A 20,171-nucleotide genomic window follows, 5' to 3' on the forward strand; every position below is an offset into this window, starting at 1 on the left:
GGATCTTGACGGTGTGGCGCAGTGCAGATTCGGCGTTCAATGTGCGAGGATGGACTCGCGCAGGAGGACGACGTTGTCTGGCGTCATGGTGGCGTCGATGGCAGAGAGACCTGGCACGGTAGATGCAACAGTACAACTCTGAAGATGGATTGGTGGCAGGTGGCTGCGGCGGCCTCATACCCGGCAGGCGTCCTGGTTGAGGAATGCGCCGGACTGGTAGGTTCCCCATACCCGGCAGGCGTCCTGGTTGGGACCTCAGGTCTGAGATGTTTAGGTTTGGCTGCAAGGTCTGTTTGGTATTAGGCCCAGACTATCAGTATCCTTTCATCAACTGGATAGGAGTAGCAATAGATGTTGCCTAGACGGTGGCTTTAGTCTTATTGTTGTATGACTTTGTAAGGTCTTGTGCGAATAATTAATAAAGTAGCCGCATGCATCCTCCAAGGCCGGGGTCCCCCTCCATTTCTAAAAAAAGCTAGAGTGGATTGACACTGTATTTCAGTAGGAGTACTCTTTTTAGTCCCTCCCGTCCTTTTTACTCTACACATACAAGAATTGACTTCAAACTTCATAAAGTTTGACCATATTTATATGAAAAAATATCAATACCTACCATATGCTGAAGTTATACAATATGAAATTTTAAGTCATGACACATCTACTGATATTGATTCCACATTGTGAATGTTGATTTTTTTTATAAAATTGGTCAAACTTTACGAGGCTTGATTTTAGACAAATCTTATATGCAAACTAAAAAGAATAGGAGGGAGTACAAGGGCCACACCGCCACATAACACCACTTGTTTTCACTGAAGAAAATGGAGTCTGAGAACACATACGCCCACCCGTGTTTATCGAGAAATCGAGAAATGCTACATACACGGGCTGCTTTTTACGGAATCAACGGAGAGGCTGAGCTGGGATTTTCTTATTGGGTAGAAATCAGGTGAAGGGCCTACCCCAACTGAGAATCAGGGGGGCGATGAGATTAGTTATAAAGCAGGTCCCGTAAAACCTCCGTAGTTAGCCCGTGCGTCTAGAATTATCGGTGTTCATCTCCGGCTCACAAAAACCGCGCTGTGAGATGGTTTTATCAGCCACTATTAACTTTCTTACTGCCAACTTCCAACCAGAAGAAGCTAACAAAGCAGCAACCTAAAGCAGCATAAGTCGAAAGTCGCGACAGATGAACTTGGCATATACAGGGGCACGCCGGGCGACCACGAGCAGGCTTCCTACAGCATCAGCCTTTGCAGAGCCTCCTAATCTCAAGTGTCCAGCCGTGCACGCGTCCAAACCGCGTGTCACTTGAGCTGATCTCTTAGACACCAGCCGTAGAGCTTGTTGCACCCTGCTTCTTTCTAGGACTGCCAAGGAATCCAACAAGCAACAGAGAAAAGACCACATTAGTAAGATCTCTCGACATGGTTCTTTGAAATTAGGCATCAATCTTTGTTTTCTAAATCGCCCGTGCTACAATGATCTGCTCTCGCGACACCATCAAATCAAATCCTACGCGTTTGGCCCCTGCCTTTTCCCAAAAAAGTGTTGGTGCCGTGGCCTTCCTCTTCCTCTCTCTCGCTGCACCTCCCTCTCGCTCTCTCTCTAACACAACAAAGAAGAAGGAGGAAGAGGAGGAAGAAAGGAGACAGCGGACACCAGAAGTTTTTCGGCGCACGTACGCCACCCGCAGCACGAACTGCGTTCCTTCTTTCCTGAGCACGTACTCAGTCCCGGCCACACGATACACAGAGACCTTCGCGGCTTTATACACGCGCTCGTACGCACGCACTCGCCCACGCCCTGCGCCCCACGCCGTACCTGGCTCGCGCTCCCGTCGCGCTCATACGCGGACGACGCGGCCACCAACGGCCTGGACGCGGTCATTCCTCCGGCTCCATCGCCAGCAGTCCAACGAACGCCCGCACACTCCCTACACCGGCTACTACGTACTCTACCTAGTCCAACTACACACACGCACTAACTACCTGCTAACTACATGCATGCACTAACTAATCTGGCCGGTGCACTCGCGCACCGACGCGCCCTGGCCGCAGCCGCGGCTTATTCGTCTAACAAAACGAGCCTCTCTTTTGATCTTACTAAACACGCATGGTTTTCACTTTCTGTGAGATTTCAATGAAATTCATTGAATTCAGTTATTTCAGTAGATACTGAAATATTTACTTTTTGGTCAAAATATTTTAGAAATTTCAGTAGTGCACAGGACTTCAATAATTTTTAAAAAATATTCAAATATTTAGTTGAATTCAAGTGAATATTTTGGTCCTTTGACCGAAATACAAACTGAAATCACCGAGATTCACTGAATTTCGGCGATTTCGGTTGCTGCTGATTTTTTCTGAAACTGAACGGCATGGATGAATAATTTCTAAAGACCCGGTAGTTTCTCTCGCACCAAATCTTCCACACCGAAGTTGCTTGTATCGAGCATACAATGGATTGTCCTAGATCACAAAATGAAACGAACTTGCAAGTCCAGAGTTTTCATGTGTGCACACCACATTTCTTTACCGATGTCTTACCTAGCTAACCGCTTGAATGGTCTTCCAGAAGACTGGTCGCAGTCTCAATCTTACCAAGAGCTTCGACCTTCGAAAGAGCAAGACAAGTGGTAATATTAGATATGAAGGTGGAATTAGTATAGGCAATATGAAATGATGAAGGTGGATTTAGTATAGGCAATACGAAACTATGATGAAGTTATGGATATGAATGCTCTTATTTTTTTTGTCAATATTCAATGCACTTCAAACTTTTATAGGAAGGACAAGCACATATTACAGTGGACAAAAGGAGACTCTGGTTCTGAATCTCTTCAGAACAATCATTGTTCTACATTATCCTTGAAAATAGCCAGAAAGATAGTATCCTATTACCATTTCCAGCTTAGCTTTTAGTTTCTCAGGAGTGTCAATGATAAATTCGCCTGCCACATAAAATTTTGTTAGAAGATCATGACTGTGGGGTGAATTAAGCAGAAAGTTTGAAACTTACGCATTTTTTTGAAACCAAAGTTGTGAGGAATCAGAGTGTAGAATTCCCTGAAACCAAGAGTAATCGAGGAATATCTCAGTAAGTAAAAGACATATTCGAAGGCACATAAAAGGAAATAATTTGGACTCACCCACTCAATTGTTCTAGCTGTATCCTGTGACTGTTAGCCTTTGAAATAGCATTAGAGATCCTCTTTAAAATGTCATAGCCCTATGGAACTATAGAAAAGTCATCATCATAAGAGAGAAAGATAAGACGAATGGAATATGAAACCAAGACCTCGATATCCAAGCTTTTACTGCATACAACACTGGATGTGCATCCAACAGAACTTTTAGATTGCACGGTAAAATGCAGCCTGATGTAAATTGTTTGCTATAGCTTGATAGATAAATAAGCCCAAGTTAATTATGTACAATGTCCCTCAACCTGTAATCTTATATCCACATTGAATTGATAATCCTCATCAGAGAAGCACCAAATAACTCACCTTCAGTATGGTAGACTTGCTTATCTTTCCAAGAGGAAGTTTATCGGCATCATAACCTAATTGGATAGCCAAAGATGAATGAATTAGTAAAAGTAAATGATACATGAGTAGTCAACAGGAATTTACAAAAACAAAAAAATAGCACTAAACAATCTAAATATACTTTTCAAATGAGTTAATCCAAGTTCTTCATTTGAGCAGATCGTGAGTATCTGCCTCTTTGGCCATGAACTATGTTCAGTCCCTTGGTGTATTCTCGATTTCTTTATATAATTAAGTCATACATTACCCACATTATACGATCTCTAAATCAAAATATTGCAGTTCAATTTATTTCAAAAACTTCATCCATATTCATGTTTGAATACTAGGTGTACTTCTATGCAAAAACAAAAATGGCACACATAAAGTTGCTATAGGCGCTCTCCATTCTTGTATTTTTTTTTGCAGGACACAACAAACATAATTCACACAGATTACAGGTGCACTAAAACCTTTTGTGGTTTTTTAAATTAAATTTTATTTGGAAGTGCTCACAAAATCCACATGTAGACTTTGAATATGCTAATACTATGATGCTCAAATCAGTTGAAAAAGCGACATTAATCAAGTAGCTTACCGGTTTCCACCATTTGCTGCTTCAGCATGTTAATATCGCGGATGACGGATATGGAATGCGCAGTTTGAGTCTCAAGCTTTGTCTCTTGATTGGCGACAAATTCTTTCTTCTGAAAAGAATAAAAAAAATACAAGACCAAAGCATTAATTAAGAAGATTTAGAAAGGTGCTAAATTAATTGCAATGAAGTCACTGACTATCTTACTGTTTCCTTGTCACCTCTACCATAGTCAATTTCAAGCCAGGTGTATTTCTTTGAGTGACACCTGAAGTTCTTGCGATTGGACCATTCATTATTAGTTTTCTGCCAAAACTTGAATTTAAATGCACAAATCGCTTCGTGTCGTGGCATGGGGCCGAGTAGCTCAGTCCGACCTCCAGAGCCTACTCTCCCATATCTGCAGTAAACCCGGAAGCTTCGACCATCGTCAGATTCTAGAATTAACAGGCACCGGTTAGTGTTTCATATAATAATATGATCGAACGATCATAAACCGAGCACATGAACCTGACTTTGGAAAGGTACATTTAACTCGATGTATGCGGTGTGTTTCAAAAAGACGATATTGGTGAATTACATGGTAGCAAAAAGCAGTGTCCAAGAAATCAGGGGGAGATTTGTGTGAGATCTCACATTAGATGAGATCAATGAGATCGATTTTTTTTTTTGGAAAAAAAATACATGTTCAAACATTCTCAAAAAATTTGTAGACACGTCAATGTTTGATGTACAACCTCAAAAAGTTTCAGCTCCTAATTTGACCTACATTAATAGAAACAAAAAAGACAAAATCGAATGTGAATAGTGTCAAAGTACTATTCACCCAAAGATGTCACTATTCACATTTTTATTTTTATTTTTTGAATCTCTAAACGTACATCGAGTTTTGAGCTGATATTTTTCAGAGTTGTAGACGTACCTACAGGGATCTTGTCAAATAATTTCAGATTTTTTCAAAATGTATAAATATGAATTTTTGAGGTTGATCTCAGGCTAATGTGAGATCTCATGCAAGTCTCTCCCGGCCCAACCATGACATTCTTGTGCATCAAATTCCTATAAATAAACTCAGATGTGCCCAACGTATCTGGAAGTACTGTATGAAATCATATAAACTCAAATTTTTGTGCGTGACAAACCTAGAGCTTGGATGATGAAGAACTTATTGTTGTTGGCCCCGACGTTGGTCTGGTTCAAGGTTGCGTCATAGATCTCATCATCCTGCGTGGAACACGAATAGCATATTTTACCCGACGTACGTACGTATGTGTTTCTGCTCTGAGCTCAAGCAGGATGATGGATGCGTACCAGTTGCAGGACGTGCCAGGACTTCTTTATGTCGTCGGGGATGTGCGGATCCAGCACCGCCGCGCCCTTCTTCGTGGTCGTCACCATCTTCGCGGCCTCGGCCTTCTTCCCATCGCTGACGCCGTCGCCGTCGCCTCTCGCTGCAAGGGCAGCGGCATCAGGGGTCGTCGAAAGCGGCGTGCCGCCTATGGCAGCTGTGGCGTCCATCTTGTTCTTGCTCGCTCTCGCGGCGAGCCCCCGCGCCGGCATGAAGAAGCTGGCATGATGAGTAGGAGGAGGGGGGAGAGGAGGGGGCCTCCTCATGTGCGGGACGCCGCCGGGGTGCAGAGTCAGGCGGCACCTGAGCATCGTGCGCAGGATCGCATGGAGATGCGCGGCCATCGTTGAGGCGTGCTTCGCAGACCCACCTACGTATACGTACCAGATGGAGCTATACCTACAGGGGCGGCAGGCAGGCCAGGATCTCTGCTTGATCTTGATGCATGCATGCATGCTCGCAGCATAGGCATCAGGAATTCAGTCAGGATGCCATGCATGGCAAGATCGGAGTAATAATAATTCCTCAATGTCCTGTTCAAAATCTAGTAAGTTGATTCTTTTTTTAGGGAAAAAATCTAGCAAAAGGCAGGATCGAGATAATGGAACAAGGGATCGGTTTTGAAAGGAGATTCTGCGTGCACGCCAGATTCGATCGAGGGCCAAGTTTCTTTTGAGTAAATTGCAGAAACCATCACTTTGAAGGCTAGGTTTGTAGAAAACACTACGTTATAAGTTTTTTTCTTCAGAAAACACCACGTCTTGTGTATTTTTTTTTTTGAAAAACCACTGATCGGCGGATCTTGCTCTGTTAAGAAAGATTATGACAGATGGGTTCTTTTTTTCGCTGACATGGCATAACGTTTTACCAAAGACAACGCTAGACGGGTAAAAAAAAGCGGAAACACTCGCAAGTTTTTTCCCGTGCTGCCAAGGCCCTTGTCCTGTCCTGCCATCACAGTTAGCCGCCAGAGGAGAGGAGCCGCCCATCCCGCGTGCGTCGCATGTAGCAGCCCGCCGGAGCTCCAACCCTCGACCTCGCCTGCCCCCCCCTCTCTCTCTCTCTCTCTCTCTCTCTCTCTTTCTCTCTCTCTCTCTCTCTCTCTCCCAGCGCTGCCACCTCCCTTCTCCGGGCGAGGGTTGCCAGGGAGAAGACAAAGCCAGCGAACTGCATGCCGGCCGCCGCCTTCCTCGGCCTCGATGGCGCCGGTCACCACCATGCGCCAGCCGCCGCTGCCTTCCTCGCCCTCGATGGCGCCGGTCACCACCATGCGCCAGCCACCGCCGTGCTCACCTCCCTACCCTGCAACACTCCTGCCTCTGCGGCCGTGCTCGCCTCTGCTCGGCCGCGCGCCCGCCGCCATGCCAGCCACGCCACCGCCGCCCTGCTCCGCCCGCGCCCGCCGCCCTGCCAGCCGCATCACCGCTGCCCTGCTCTGCTCGCCGCCGCCGCGCTCCTAGGAGGGAGATGGAGAGAGGAGGTCGCGCTCCGCGGCCACCAAAGACGGAGAAGGAGAGAGGAAGATGCGGTGTCTCGTGCGAGGGAGCGGCTGCCCGGCCTCCTATGTGTCGGCGCCGGGGGGGGGGGGGGATCTGGCGGGGGAGATGGGGATCGAAGGGAGCGAAGGGAGTGGGCTAATTGCGTTTTTTCTTTTTGATTAAGGGGTTTCAGTGTCAAAACTAAGGGCTAGTTTGTAAATTCAGAATAAAAGTGATCTGACACGAAATGTTATGCCAAGTAGGGAAAAGGGGCCCCAGTTGTCATAAGCATGCTCAGTGGAGCCAAATCCGCTGATCAGTGTTATTTGCAAAAAGATTACTGAAGATATGGTGTTTTTTGCAAAAAAAAAATATTGTAGTGTTTTTCGTAAACTAACCTTCAAACTGGTGATTTTCTGCAATTTAATCTTCAGACCAGGGATGGGTGGGGTCCACCTACACAGAAGTTTCTTTCTCGACGAAGACATCCAACATTGCTTGTTTACGTGCAAATGGGTGAAGGAAGTATGGACTGAATTGGATTTGCAGGAAATCATCTCGGATGCAGTTGCCCAGGATCGCTCAGGTTCGATTACAGTCAAGGTTCTTAGCCAAATTAAAACGGTCAGGGGGGTCTACTCACTATATAATTTATTATGGTGGCTTCTTAGTACTTGTGATGGCAACGCCGCCAACACATGAAGGGGGAAGTGATCCAAACTGCGGACAGAGCTGCTACATCGATCAGAGTTTTAGCTACAAATTTCGTTAGAGCATACACAAACAATCAGCCAGATAGAAGCCATGATCACATGTGGAAGCGTCCGCTCAGCGACGTGACTAAAATCAATGTCGACGCGGCCTTCCAAGCTGAAACTTTGTCAGGAGCAATAGGTGCGATCGCCCGCGACAGTCCAGGGAAGTTTATCGCTGCTGCAACTTGATACATCCCTCAGGTTAGCACTGTTCACTCAGCGGAGACAGCGGCAATCCGTAATGGCCTATACTTAGCGGGAAAGATCGGATGCAATAAGTTCCTAATTGAATCAGACTACTGCTTTGTGGTTGAATCAGTACAAAAACGGGATGCTCATGCTGGACTTGATACGGTCATGGTGGCAGAGCTAGCTCTGGATTTTGCTAGCGTCGATTACTCACATTGCTTCCGCGAGGCAAATGAGGTGGCATACACATTAGCGCAAAAATCCTTTAGTGATAAATCTTTTATTTTTTGGGAATCGTTTATCCCTGATTTTATTTCTCATTCCATTGTAAATGACCTGGCTATTATTTGAGAAATAAAGTTCTATTGGTTCAAAAAAGAGCTGAAAAGATTTTTCTTTTGATTTTTTTGGCTGAAAAGATTCCATCTGTGACTAGAATCGATCGGCACTATATTTCAGTAATAATTTTTGTTACATGTGCCACACAGGACACAACCCCATTTTCATATTGAAGAAAGTGGAGTCTTTTTTCCCCCATCAAATTTGGATTGTCTACCACGTGTGCCGTTAACAAACCGCGTTGTGAGATGATTTTTAGCAGCTATTATAACTTCCAACCAGAAGCTAACAAAGAGCGCTTTCCAATGCATGTATAGAGGCAATGGGATCGATACCTTTCATCTCCATTTCAACACATCTGTTGTTGAACGCTCTTTTCTTCCCCGCAGAGGCCCGTTCATGTACGCTCACCTACAGGTAAAGGGCCCATGAACTAGGATGCATTTGGTTCATGGGTTGTCCTTGGGGCAGGTATAGCCACTAAAAATCGGACGATCAGATTTGCCATACGAAAACAAATAAATTACCATGCTTTGTGTACATGATTTGCCATGTTCTACTGTGAAAATTTTCATGTAGCATTAAAAATCAACATAAAACTTGCCATGATGCAATGATTAATTGCCATGCGTTCGATCTGACCGACCTACCTAAGGGCATCAAATTTTTAGCCCTAAAAATCTGACATCAGATTTATCTTGAAGTCCCAGTTTTTGGGTGGTTACCACGTGTTAGGTTAGGAACGGAAAGAGATAGGGAAAGCCAATATTCTTAGAATATTCCACAAAATAGTGGTTGTGCCCGTACGCCAGTGTGTCGGATGAGAGTAGCCACTCTCGGTTCTGCATGATAGCCTCACACAGTGTGTTCTTCTGGCTTGTTACCTACCCATCTCATTTTTCTCTCACCGACATGTGGCAATAGTAGTGGGAGATCAAGATGAGGGCGGCCGTGACCGGAACTAAGCCAATGACACGCGACAACCTAGGTAGGTCCTTCCCTCCCCCTCTCTCTCTGCATCCACCCTCTCGGTGGCGGAAGATCAAGATGTAGGGCAACAATGACTGGCTCCAGGGTGCCTGGCGGCATAGGCAAGATGGGGCGGCAACCTAAGCAGTAGAGTAGCGTCGGCCTAAGGACAACCATGGGCGCCGACCCAAGTGCATAGGGGTGGTCTCGCATTTGAGTTCTATTTGTGATGCAAGTTCATGTTGCCTCAGTTTTCAGTTTACAATCCACCTTAGGAAGAATAGTAATAACGGAGGCATGCACACCTTGTTGGAGCAATTAATAGTAACCATGTCTATATGGATTCATTACTATATCTTGGTCAAATCAAAATATACATACTTATTAATCTCAGACCACACATGCATTACGAAGCGTCTATGAGCATGAAATTGGCCTGAAAAGCCGGATCCTCCGCAGCTCATCCAGTTATCTATGCCGCCTTCGCGAAGCCAACCTTCATTTTACCATAGTCAAAGACAGTGTGATAGGCCCCCATGAATATATCACCCAAGATCCTGCCATAAAAAGTTCTGATTGTCAGAGTTGAGAGGCGCAAGTTCCACGAGTCCCAATATTTGGAATGTTTATAACAAAACAAAAGACTAGATATAATCAAATAAGTCTCATAAATTCCTAAAAGTTTGAAATTGGCAAATATCTTTTATTAGTTCCACACTAAGTATTATTAAACCAAAAATGATCAATGCCTAAATCAATACTCAAAATCAAGCAACATGATAGTTTAATCGAAAGGGATGAGGCTTTAAAAGCCTATATTGCATTGTATTACTGAGATCCTTTTGGACATCATGTTGATAATCAGGTTTCCCTATATGAGCTACATCATGTTTAGGTGGATGAGAATGTCATTTTATCAGAATAATTCTTGGTACATGCATAACAGTTAGTTGTGGCCATGGGTGTTGCTACAGAAGGTGCAACGCTGGGATGATGGAGCTTTTCACTAAGAACCTCGAGTGTATTACCAACAAGTTTATGTCTCGATTTGGATGGAGTGTCAATGTTAGGCTTCCTAGTATTGAGAGTAATCTTGGATGGCATATTACACTCTTCTTATGTTGGCTAGTATTGTTGTCTTCTTTCCCACTTTCGGGTGAGATCATTGTTTGGCGACTTTCTAATAAATGATGTAGTAATGAAAGGTTCCATTATCCAACAAAACTAACACAATTGTATGATGAAACTTAAGTTCTACAGTTGAAAAGGATTAACATCGATCTCATATATATAGGAAAAAGCTATGAGAACATAAGACATGCATAATTTTACCAGATAGGACCACGGGGAGGAGGAATGTCCATAGCTACGAATCCACTGATGCACTTAGTAGCATCTCCCTCGCCAATCTTCAGGATGTACTAAACAATGTAAATAGTGTGGAGCCATTTTAGTTTACTATAATAGAAGGAGAGTGCAAGAAATATATAAATATGAATGCATGAGATCGATTTTCTTCAAGCACTTATAATTATTTCCAGAAGCAAGGGAATCTAATATGCATACTTTGCCATCATTTAGTTCCACTATGATCTCTATAGCTTGTTTCCTTCCAGTTGTACCGCCTCCGGTTGCACTAAATAAACAAAGTTTTAACTATGTGTACAGTACTAAACCTTGTGTGGTACCATTTCTTTGACCAAATATACATTTATAGAAGGGGGGGGGGGCACGAAGCATACAATACTACAAATATCTAAGGAAATTTCTAGAGTACATAGGTGGCCTAAGAAAATTAAGGATAAAACCAATATTATGGACCTAGGAGTAAGGTTTCAAAAAGGTAGTGGGAAAACAGAACATCTGAAATCTTTAATATAATGACACTCAATAAATTGGTGGACTTGGTACCTATTTTGAATCAAATTCAACCCAAAAATATGAAGGTAGTAATCATAGAGAAAATCAATACTTGCTCTGGTGTGAGTGCAAACTTTTTGCTGCCGATGGAGAAGGCGACGTCAGGCATGGATGCAAGTCTTTTGCAGTCCACTGATGATTCTCCCATAGGGCTAGGGATATAGCCACATAGCTACAAGGTAAGCTAATTTAGCAAAGTTTGTACAACTCAAATGTGTTATGGTGTGAATCTCATTTGTATAAGAGATAGTAAACATACCGTATTAATGTACTTCAATATAAGATCCCGTGTTTGATCCTGTGCAAGTTGGTTCTTTGCCCACATAACAGCCATCTCACAAACATGGCACATGGCATCATTTGATCTCCCGGTTTCATCATCTACCACAGTCCGAATACCAAAGCTGCCATTACGTTGCAGGAGGAAACAATGTAAACCATCGACACATAAGTAAACCAATGTGAGGTAAAAATGGCATAAAACTAACTTCATGCACACCAACATTTCTACCAACAAGATATTATATTTATTCTGTGCTAGATAACAAAATATTTTTGGTGGAATTTTGGATGGAATTTGATAGGTTGCAAAATTTGGAAATTGTGGTGAAGGAGTTGGGTATAATTTCAAAACTCATTCAGAAAAATATTTTTTAACATAAAAAGTCCTCGTACTCATCGAATTGTTTGACATTGTTGTTTGTAGTCTTAATGTAAAATCACGCGTCCTTGGCTATAGAAGATATATTTGAAGAAAATTTAAGCGTCTGATATTAAATTTGCCCCTTTTTGGAAATTGCATAGCCTGGTACTACCAATGGTATCATTCATAATGAAGTGACCACTAATTTAAAAATAATTTTACGTGTAAACATTGAATCTCTATACCAATATAGAAGGCGGAACTTGTCTTTAATGAATCAATACAAACCATCTAAGAAGATTGGTCGAATGGATGAGAAAATAACTTGAAATCTTGCACTCTATAATTACTCACTCATGAATTGCTCTCTTACTTCCACAAGTACACTTTTAATATTATAAAATAATTTTCTGTTACATCTCCTTGATGTATCAATTCCATCATTTTTAGGTTGAGTTTAAGATTTGCCTTGTTGTGCACGGTGCTCTTAGATCACTTCTCCCGACTACATATGCCAGTATATATGTCATGTGATGTATACCCCGCCTCTTGGTTACATATGCCTCAAAGTTGCACTAATTACCGTAGAATTAAGCTGATGAGCCATACAATGAAGCTATGGGAGAGAGTCATTGAGCACCACTTAAGAAGTATGACAAACGTGACCAAAAATCAGTTTGGTTTCATGCCTAGGAGATCAACCATGGAACCCATTTTCTTGGTATGATAACTCATGGAGAGATACATGGAGCAAAACAAGGACCTACATATGGTGTTCATTGACTTGGAGAAGGCCTACGATAAGATACCGCAGAATGTCATGTGGTGGGCCTTGGAGAAACACAAAGTCCCAGCAAAGTACATTACCCTCATCAAGGACATTCACGATAATGTTGTGATAAGTGTTCGAACAAGTGATGGCGACACTGATGACTTTCCGATTAAAATAGGACTGCACCAAGGGTCAGCTTTGAGCCCTTATCTTTTCGCTCTAGTGATGGATGATGCCACAAGGGATATACAAGGAGATATCCCATGGTGTATGCTCTTTGCGGACGATGTGGTGCTAGTCGATGATAGTCGGACGAGGGTTAATAGGAAGTTAGAGCTATAGAGACAAACCTTGAAATCCAATGGTCTTCGAGTACATGAGGTGTGGTTTCAGTACTAATAGGCACAAGGAGAAGGAGGTTTGCCTTGATGGGCAGGTGGTGCCTCAGAAGGACATCTTTAGATATTTGGGGTCTATGCCGCAAAAGGATGGAGATATCGATGAAGATGTCAATCATCGAACCAAAGCCGGATGGATGAAGTGGCACCAAGCTTCTGGCATTCTCTGTGATAAGAGAGTGCCACAAAAGCTAAAAGACAAGTTCTATAGAACGGCAGTTCGACCCGCAATGTTGTATGGCGCTGAGTGTTGGCCAACTAAAAGGCAATATGTTCAACAGTTAGGTGTGCCAGAGATGCACATGTTGAGATGGATGTGTGGCCACACAAAGAAGGAACGAGTCTAGAATGATGATATACATGACAGAGTTGGGGTAGCGCCGATTGAAGAGAAGCTTGTCCAACATTGTCTGAGATGGTTTGGACATATTCAGCGCAGGCCTCTAGACGCTGCAGTGCATAGCGGATAGCTTAAGCGTGCCGATAATGTTAAGAGAGGTCGGGGTAGACCAAACTTGACATGGGAGGAGTCCGTAAAGAGGGATATGAAGGACTGGAGTATCACCAGAGAATTAGCCATGGACAAGGGTGCGTGGAAGCTTGCTATCCATGTGTCAGAACCTTGAGTTGGTTGCGAGATCTTATGGGTTTCACCTCTAGCCTACCCCAACTTGTTTTTTTGAACGTGTAAACAGTAGGAGAGGTTAAAGGCTTTGTTGTTGTTCACGAGTTCACAACTCTTACCTTACACCTGGAGTTCCACCGTGAGTGCATAGACCAACAGAAGGACATATTTTTGTTGGGTCGATCTGCATGATAGACCCACACAAAATAATTTTATAAGCCCAAGATATGACTAATCAAATAAGAAAGAAACCTTTGGAAATATGCAAACCTCATTTAGCAATAGATCTAAGATCCGTTGCCCGTACTGAGAAGCAACTTCCTTGCACTCTTGGCTGAAAATCCCAGGTGCACCAATCTTTTCATTTATCTGAGTAATTATTGCCTGCATATTCGTTGTTGATTTGGTTGTCTAAGACACAAAAATATTAAACTAAAAATAGAATATGCACCCTCCCTAGTAGAAACTATGAGGCATTGATAATTATATTGCATCTGTTATGACTCAAGTGGTCTATCAGGCTCTGTTTCACTAACATTCACATTATGTAATGTACCTATTGGTGCATATTTACTTTGTAGAAGTTATTATTTTCCAAATTTATTTGGGAGTTTATATGCATTATGCTTCAGTTTGCTTTAGTGCTTACCCTTCAAGTGTAGTCATCAAAAGTTTAATAAAAAAAGCTATAAATTAAATCTATCATAGGATGCATCTTCACTTGTAGCAATACACATTCTCTACGGCAAAAAGTAAAACTTATGCCAAAATTTTGGGGCAAGGATCGTCAAAATTGGTTTACTAGAAATGCTGATTATTCAATTTATATAGCAATCAATGATCAGATGATGTAGAGCCTTTTTCCTTGCTTATGTATGTAAATAAAGATAAACAGAGCTCCAAGACATACAGTGGGACCAACAAGCAACGAAGTTCCCGAATCTGCTATAGCTGCACAGCGAGATGTACATAATCCTAATACATAGAGAGTATAAGTAAAATGGTTGTAAACACTTTTTATTTGTATAAAAGTATAGTAATCACAATAGTAGGAATTGTTATTTTTTTGGCAAGTTGGTACCTGTGGACTTTCCTCCAATCAAGACATCACCCATATCAAACTGCAACAAGTGACACGCAAAAAAAAGCAACAAGTGAGTCAAAACTTCTCGGCAACAATTAGTTTCCACTTCTTGAATGTTAAAACTACTCAACTAACTCAAAGAGACCCACCTGCCAGTATCCCTTCTTAGTAACAGGAACGTATTTATGTTCTTCCTTGTGATGCTTAGGATCGATTCCTCCAAACACAATTTCTCCCCCCTGCCCTTCACCAGCATGCCGGTTGAACCAGAACGAGAAAACAGGGCTACCAACCAGATGTTGGTTAACCATGTTGTACCTATAAATATTCTTGTGATGTCAGTGATAATGGATATGGTTATATGCCTCACATTCGAGGGTGCCAATTCCATGATACTTTACATTTTTGCAATATGGCATCAAACAAATTAGGAGAACCCTCAGTGCAATATCCAGATCTTAATAACACACCATGCATACGGCAAGCATATAAGTAATGAAATATTGATTAATATCCAATGTTGATACCATATATTACCCAACAAAGGTATAACTGGGATATTCATACAAATAGCTTTGCTCACCAGACAGGTTCAGCACCGCCCCTAGCGATTTCTTTAAATCCAAGACCGAGAATGCCATCGAACTTCCTAAACATGAAAGTAATACTTGGTTCCCTGGTAGCTTCAATGAAATCCTAGCAGAGTACCATAATACAATTAGTATACTCTGAAATGGGATGCACATTATAGATGGTTAGAGAACATAAAGAAGTGTGCACTTCTCGGCATAAACCTGATTTTTTACAACTACACCACCAACTTGCACATTGTCCTGGCTAAGATAGCCAGAAATTGCACCTGTTTCGTAACGAAGTGCGACCCTTTTTCCTGCCAAGAGGGGAATGAAAATTAGATTCATGAAAATAGAGTTAGGGTCTGGTGGCTTCATTTTTTTTTTTTGGATTTGGCTCCAGCTTTAATAATACTACTATAAAAGACCGCTACCTAATGCCCAACTGAAGGAAATACATGCATGGACAACGTGTTAGGATAGCATCAGGTTGTCCTTATCTTTTAATGATAACAAGAATATGCTTGACTTATACATTATATATAGTACTTGAACTGCAAAACGTCTTACATTTAGGAAGAGAGGACGTAATTATTTCACTGTATAAAAGAGGAAGGCGCAAGACACAAACCGTTCTTCTTGTACGTGGCGGACTTGCTGGCCTTGTAGCTCGCGTGCAGATAGCATCCAATCTGCAGCAAGGATTCACAAAAAAATGCACACTCCAAATCACTATCGTAAGTAGTAACCAAAATGTGTAAGACCCGTCCCAGATCGGAGCAAGCCAAACACTACGCACGCACCGAGAGGAAGCACTTGGAGGAGGGCACCCAGAAGTCGGCGCTGCCCGTGTCGAAGATGACGGTGAAGTTCTGCGGCGGCGTCCCGACGCCGACCTCGCCGTAGTACCGGGCGTTGAGGTGGTTCTTCAGCGCCACGGCGTGGCCCTCTGCACCTCCTGTTGTGGGCGCGGCGTCGGCGTTGTAGACGAGGCCGTGCCGCCACGCGAGGAGGCGCTGTGCGTCCTCTCCGGCGACGACAGGGCCGTCCTCGTCCACGGGCCGCTTCGTCAGCGCCACCTGAACCAGGCCCTCCGCGGGGCTGGCCAGGAGGGCGTGGAGGAGCACGCAGGACAGGAGCATGAGGTGGCCGGCGGCTGCCATGGTTGTTGCCAAGCAGGATCGACCCAGAGAGAAGTCACCACAGTCGACAGTGGTGTCCGGCCGGGGAAGGTCGGAGCTTGAGATGAATGATGGATCGCCCAGGGGCTCGATTTATGGAGTCGGTCGGTGGCTAGCAAGGAGCTACACGTGGTCATCCTCGCCGCTGGATCAGGACGCCAGGTGCTTTTGGCTACCAGAATATGTCGCATGGTGAGTACCACTCAAGAAAAAGGCTTTGTATTGTTTGTACCATTCGCCTGAAGAAACCAAAGGTAGGTATAGGTTGTTTGTCCGGGGAATGTTGCTGCTGTACGCACGCCATGGATCACACAGCCCGAGAAGAAACATGAGATGATGATGATAACAACGACAACAACAACTAGTCGATCACGCCTTCAGCTTTGTTTTTGTGGATGGGACCAAGTGTGCTTCACTTGATCACGTCTCGATCGTACGTGGCCGCCCATTTGCCACTTGACTCCGAGCCGGTTGTGTGATGCTCCATGCGGATTTTGAGATGCTTTCGGTGCACGGCTGGCGGCCGCATGGTTTTTTTCTACCCTAATTAATCAGAGAAAAGGCGGCTGGTCTTTTTTTTTTTGATTTTCTTGGACGCATGGTTAAAGAGTGACTAAAAGTATCTTTATCCCATGTTATGCCAAAATTAGCAACAAACTTGTCTCATGCGTCCCTGAACATGCATGCACCGTGATTTCCGATTGTCGTCACCCGATCTCCGCTACTCCATAGGAAAGTGCTACTAAATCAGGTGGTGGAGCTTCGAGCATCCAGACCCGCGCGCTGTGTAGTTTTGGCTTGTTTGGTAGCCTGGGTCGCATGAAAATCTTAACCCGCACGAATTTTAAAGCATCTTCAGAATAGACTCGGTCGTTTTCAGGGAGCCATGCTCTAGCGATGCAAAGGAGCCCATCTAGGTGGCTCCACCGATGCAAACATGGTGTCTCCTGATAAGTGATGTATCTCACTTTGCATGTGTTTTACTGGTTTAACTTCTAATCTCCCCCATTTAGCAGTCCATGCTCTCTTCTAATTTACACAACAATGCTCCGATACAAGATAAGATCTACTCCCATCGTCCGAAAAAACTTGTCCCAAACTTGTCCTTGAAATGGATGTATCCAACATTAACTTGGTGCGAGATACATCCATTTGAGAGACAAGCTTTTTCGGACAGAGGGAGTATATGAAAAAAAAACCACATTGATGTTGTGGTTCTATTTGTAATATCGTTCACTGTAAATGTTCAATTTTATGTTCATGTTTGGAGTGATTTTGGACTAATTTGTCAAATTCGATCGTGGCGCACGGTCAGCCGTTTGAAATTTCCTTCGATTAGTAGCTTCATCTCGTAGTTTCACACGACATTCGTGTTGCACAATTTCTGTTTCGATGATCATACATGAGTAGATCTATATCTCCCTTGTGGACTGGACAAATACATATATGTGGTATGTTTTAATTAATGACACGCCATCTAGGCTCTTCTCCCACGCCCTGTTACCCCCCGACGCCACTGTCAGAGTTGTTTCTCTTGGCCTCCTCTCCCGCATCCTACTACACTAGTGTTGTTGTCGGCGATGTTCCTCCCGTCCACCTTTCATGCGTCCTACTACACGGGCACCGCCGGCGTCGTTTCTCTTGGCCTCCTCTCCCGCGTCTTACTACACTGGCATCACCGTCAGCGTCCTTCCTCAGGACCTACTCTCCGCGTCCTACTACACTAACATCGTAGTTGCTGTCATTCCTTTGGCCTCTTGTCCAGCGTCCTACCACAATAACGATGCCATGGGCGCGCACTGCATTTCTCCTCATCGTCCTCTGCTTCGGCATCATTCCTTCGTTAGCTTGATCACGGACGTGCAGTTTACTAGTATGAATACAAGAGAAGAAAAATCCTGACTACTACTACCAAAAACAAAACTGCCCGTTGTCGGACAAAATTGGAATGGATCGTCCAGGGGCTCAATTTATATAATCGCCCAGGTGATCGCCCTCACCATTGGATCAGGACACCACGGGTGGTTTGGCGTACCAGAATATATGTCACGGGTGAATGCCACCCCACGGTTGTGTTCACGCAAGAAAAAGGCTTTGTATGATTTGTACCATTTGATCGCCCAAAGGTAGGTATAGGTTGTTTGTTCGGGGAGTGTTGCTGCTGTACGCACGCACGCACGCCATGGATTACAAAGAAATCGTGAGAAGAAACATATCAAGATGATAAGGACCACTTGTTGTGCAAAAGCGCAAAGCTACAACAACAACAGCAAATGTACTGTACCTCTTTTTTTAGTTTTAAGGGAAATGTATTGTAGCTGATCACGCCTTCAGGTCTGTTTTTGGTTTTGACCACGTCTCGATCGTACGTGGCCGCCCATTTGCCACTTCAGTCAGAGCCTGAGCCGGGCTGTGTGATGCTGCATGCATGCAGACTTTGCTTGAAAAGTACGTGCAGCTGGAGTTTTTGATTTTCTCTCCGACGCAAAACTAAGGAGGGAGGAAAAACATCTTTATCTCACATTATGCCAAAATTAGCAACAAACTTTTCTCGGCCTCGGACATTCATGATTACCCGGTCTCCAATCCTCCAGGAGAAAACTATAAAAAAAATCATCGAATTTGTATTCGAAAAAAGTTCCCAAAGGTATAAGTTTAGGTCACATAGAACATATGTTATTGAATAAATTAGTGGCCGGAGGTATGCACACAATTTTTTTTAATGAAATTCAAGTTGTGAAAACATCTTTTCTTCCTCCTTGCAACTTGTTTGAGCTTTGCCATAAGTTTCAGTAATGTAATTTTCATGCAATAGACGCCTCACTTCAGTTCATGCAATGGAAGCCTTGTGTGCAGCAATAGGAGCACTTGCAGCTCTGACCTCAACTATCAAAACTACAGAATGGAAATAGCACACTTATAATTAGTGTACTAACAAATTTAAATGCCAATTTTAGAAGAAACTAACACAAGGAGAAAGCAAACCCACGCAGGAGCTTGCTGAAGCTCTCATCTCAGTACGACGCCGCAATTGCACAAGATCCAGCGAGCAGACTCATATTTAATCAACATACAAAGGCAGCAACGTCGTCCTGTGCAGCAATCCCCAAACTCTAATAAAATCTTGTCTCTGTCTGTAGGATATAAGTTGGGTGCGAATCTGTGCTGCGTGCGATAGGGAAGGTGCCGGTGCTTTACGTAAGAGGTTATGCTCATCCTGCTGTCACTGGATAAATTCTTCCCTATGTATCTATCTATCTACCTTTCTCCAAGTTAAAAACATCTGCATTTACTTTCACCAGAGCAAATCAATACGGCAAGAGCAGGAAGCAGACTCCAGCCGTAAGGAACATGGCATTCCAGTGACAGTACGTCATTTCTCTTTTATAGTGCAATTTTTTCCAAAAGGGATCGGCGTTGCTAATACAAACATTGGGTAGGTACCATGCATTAAACAAGAAGATCGTCTCATACATATGTAATTCCAACCAGTTCAAGATGTTCTCCCGTGTCTCTTTCATATCTCGTACGCATCTGCAGGTTCCTTTCGTATTACACTCGCACTACCTGTGCCCTCGGCCGGTTGACGTCCGGGTGTGCATGCACATCACCAGCGTCAGGTTTCTATTACGCATGCAAGTAACGTAGCATGTGCATGACCACACGATTTTCTGTGCACGGACCTTGCCATGATTAGCAGATTAATTTTGACGTGGAGTTAGTCGTGGGGATGGCGCCGTTATTATCTGATCCAACCTGATTTCTCTAGTT

General features: G+C 43.5%; 3 protein-coding genes across 3 annotated transcripts; all 3 read right to left on the minus strand.

Moving 5' to 3' along the window:
• Positions 1–2,953: 2,953 nt before the first annotated feature.
• LOC123139366 (poly [ADP-ribose] polymerase 2-like) lies at positions 2,954–4,558 on the minus strand. The gene is made up of 5 exons (XM_044559176.1): positions 4,335–4,558; positions 4,131–4,239; positions 3,512–3,567; positions 3,152–3,239; positions 2,954–3,068 (listed from the first exon to the last, which is right to left on the minus strand). Exons 1-4 carry the CDS (start codon positions 4,479–4,481, stop codon positions 3,216–3,218), a joined length of 336 nt encoding a protein of 111 aa, XP_044415111.1. The 5' UTR covers positions 4,482–4,558; the 3' UTR covers positions 2,954–3,068; positions 3,152–3,215.
• A 317-nt stretch (positions 4,559–4,875) lies between these two features.
• On the minus strand, positions 4,876–6,124 carry LOC123139651 (poly [ADP-ribose] polymerase 2-like). The gene is made up of 3 exons (XM_044559392.1): positions 5,439–6,124; positions 5,270–5,351; positions 4,876–4,892 (listed from the first exon to the last, which is right to left on the minus strand). Exons 1-3 carry the CDS (start codon positions 5,928–5,930, stop codon positions 4,876–4,878), a joined length of 591 nt encoding a protein of 196 aa, XP_044415327.1. The 5' UTR covers positions 5,931–6,124.
• A 3,399-nt stretch (positions 6,125–9,523) lies between these two features.
• Positions 9,524–16,461, minus strand: LOC123139369 (aspartic proteinase oryzasin-1). The gene is made up of 13 exons (XM_044559180.1): positions 16,023–16,461; positions 15,851–15,911; positions 15,442–15,536; positions 15,231–15,343; positions 14,797–14,965; positions 14,645–14,684; positions 14,474–14,538; positions 13,834–13,947; positions 13,683–13,747; positions 11,385–11,529; positions 11,178–11,297; positions 10,538–10,626; positions 9,524–9,762 (listed from the first exon to the last, which is right to left on the minus strand). Exons 1-13 carry the CDS (start codon positions 16,380–16,382, stop codon positions 9,678–9,680), a joined length of 1,521 nt encoding a protein of 506 aa, XP_044415115.1. The 5' UTR covers positions 16,383–16,461; the 3' UTR covers positions 9,524–9,677.
• Between the last annotated feature and the right edge of the window lie 3,710 nt (positions 16,462–20,171).

This window comes from Triticum aestivum, chromosome 6B (genome assembly GCF_018294505.1).
Source record: "Triticum aestivum cultivar Chinese Spring chromosome 6B, IWGSC CS RefSeq v2.1, whole genome shotgun sequence".
NCBI classification, from domain to species: Eukaryota; Viridiplantae; Streptophyta; class Magnoliopsida; order Poales; family Poaceae; genus Triticum; species Triticum aestivum.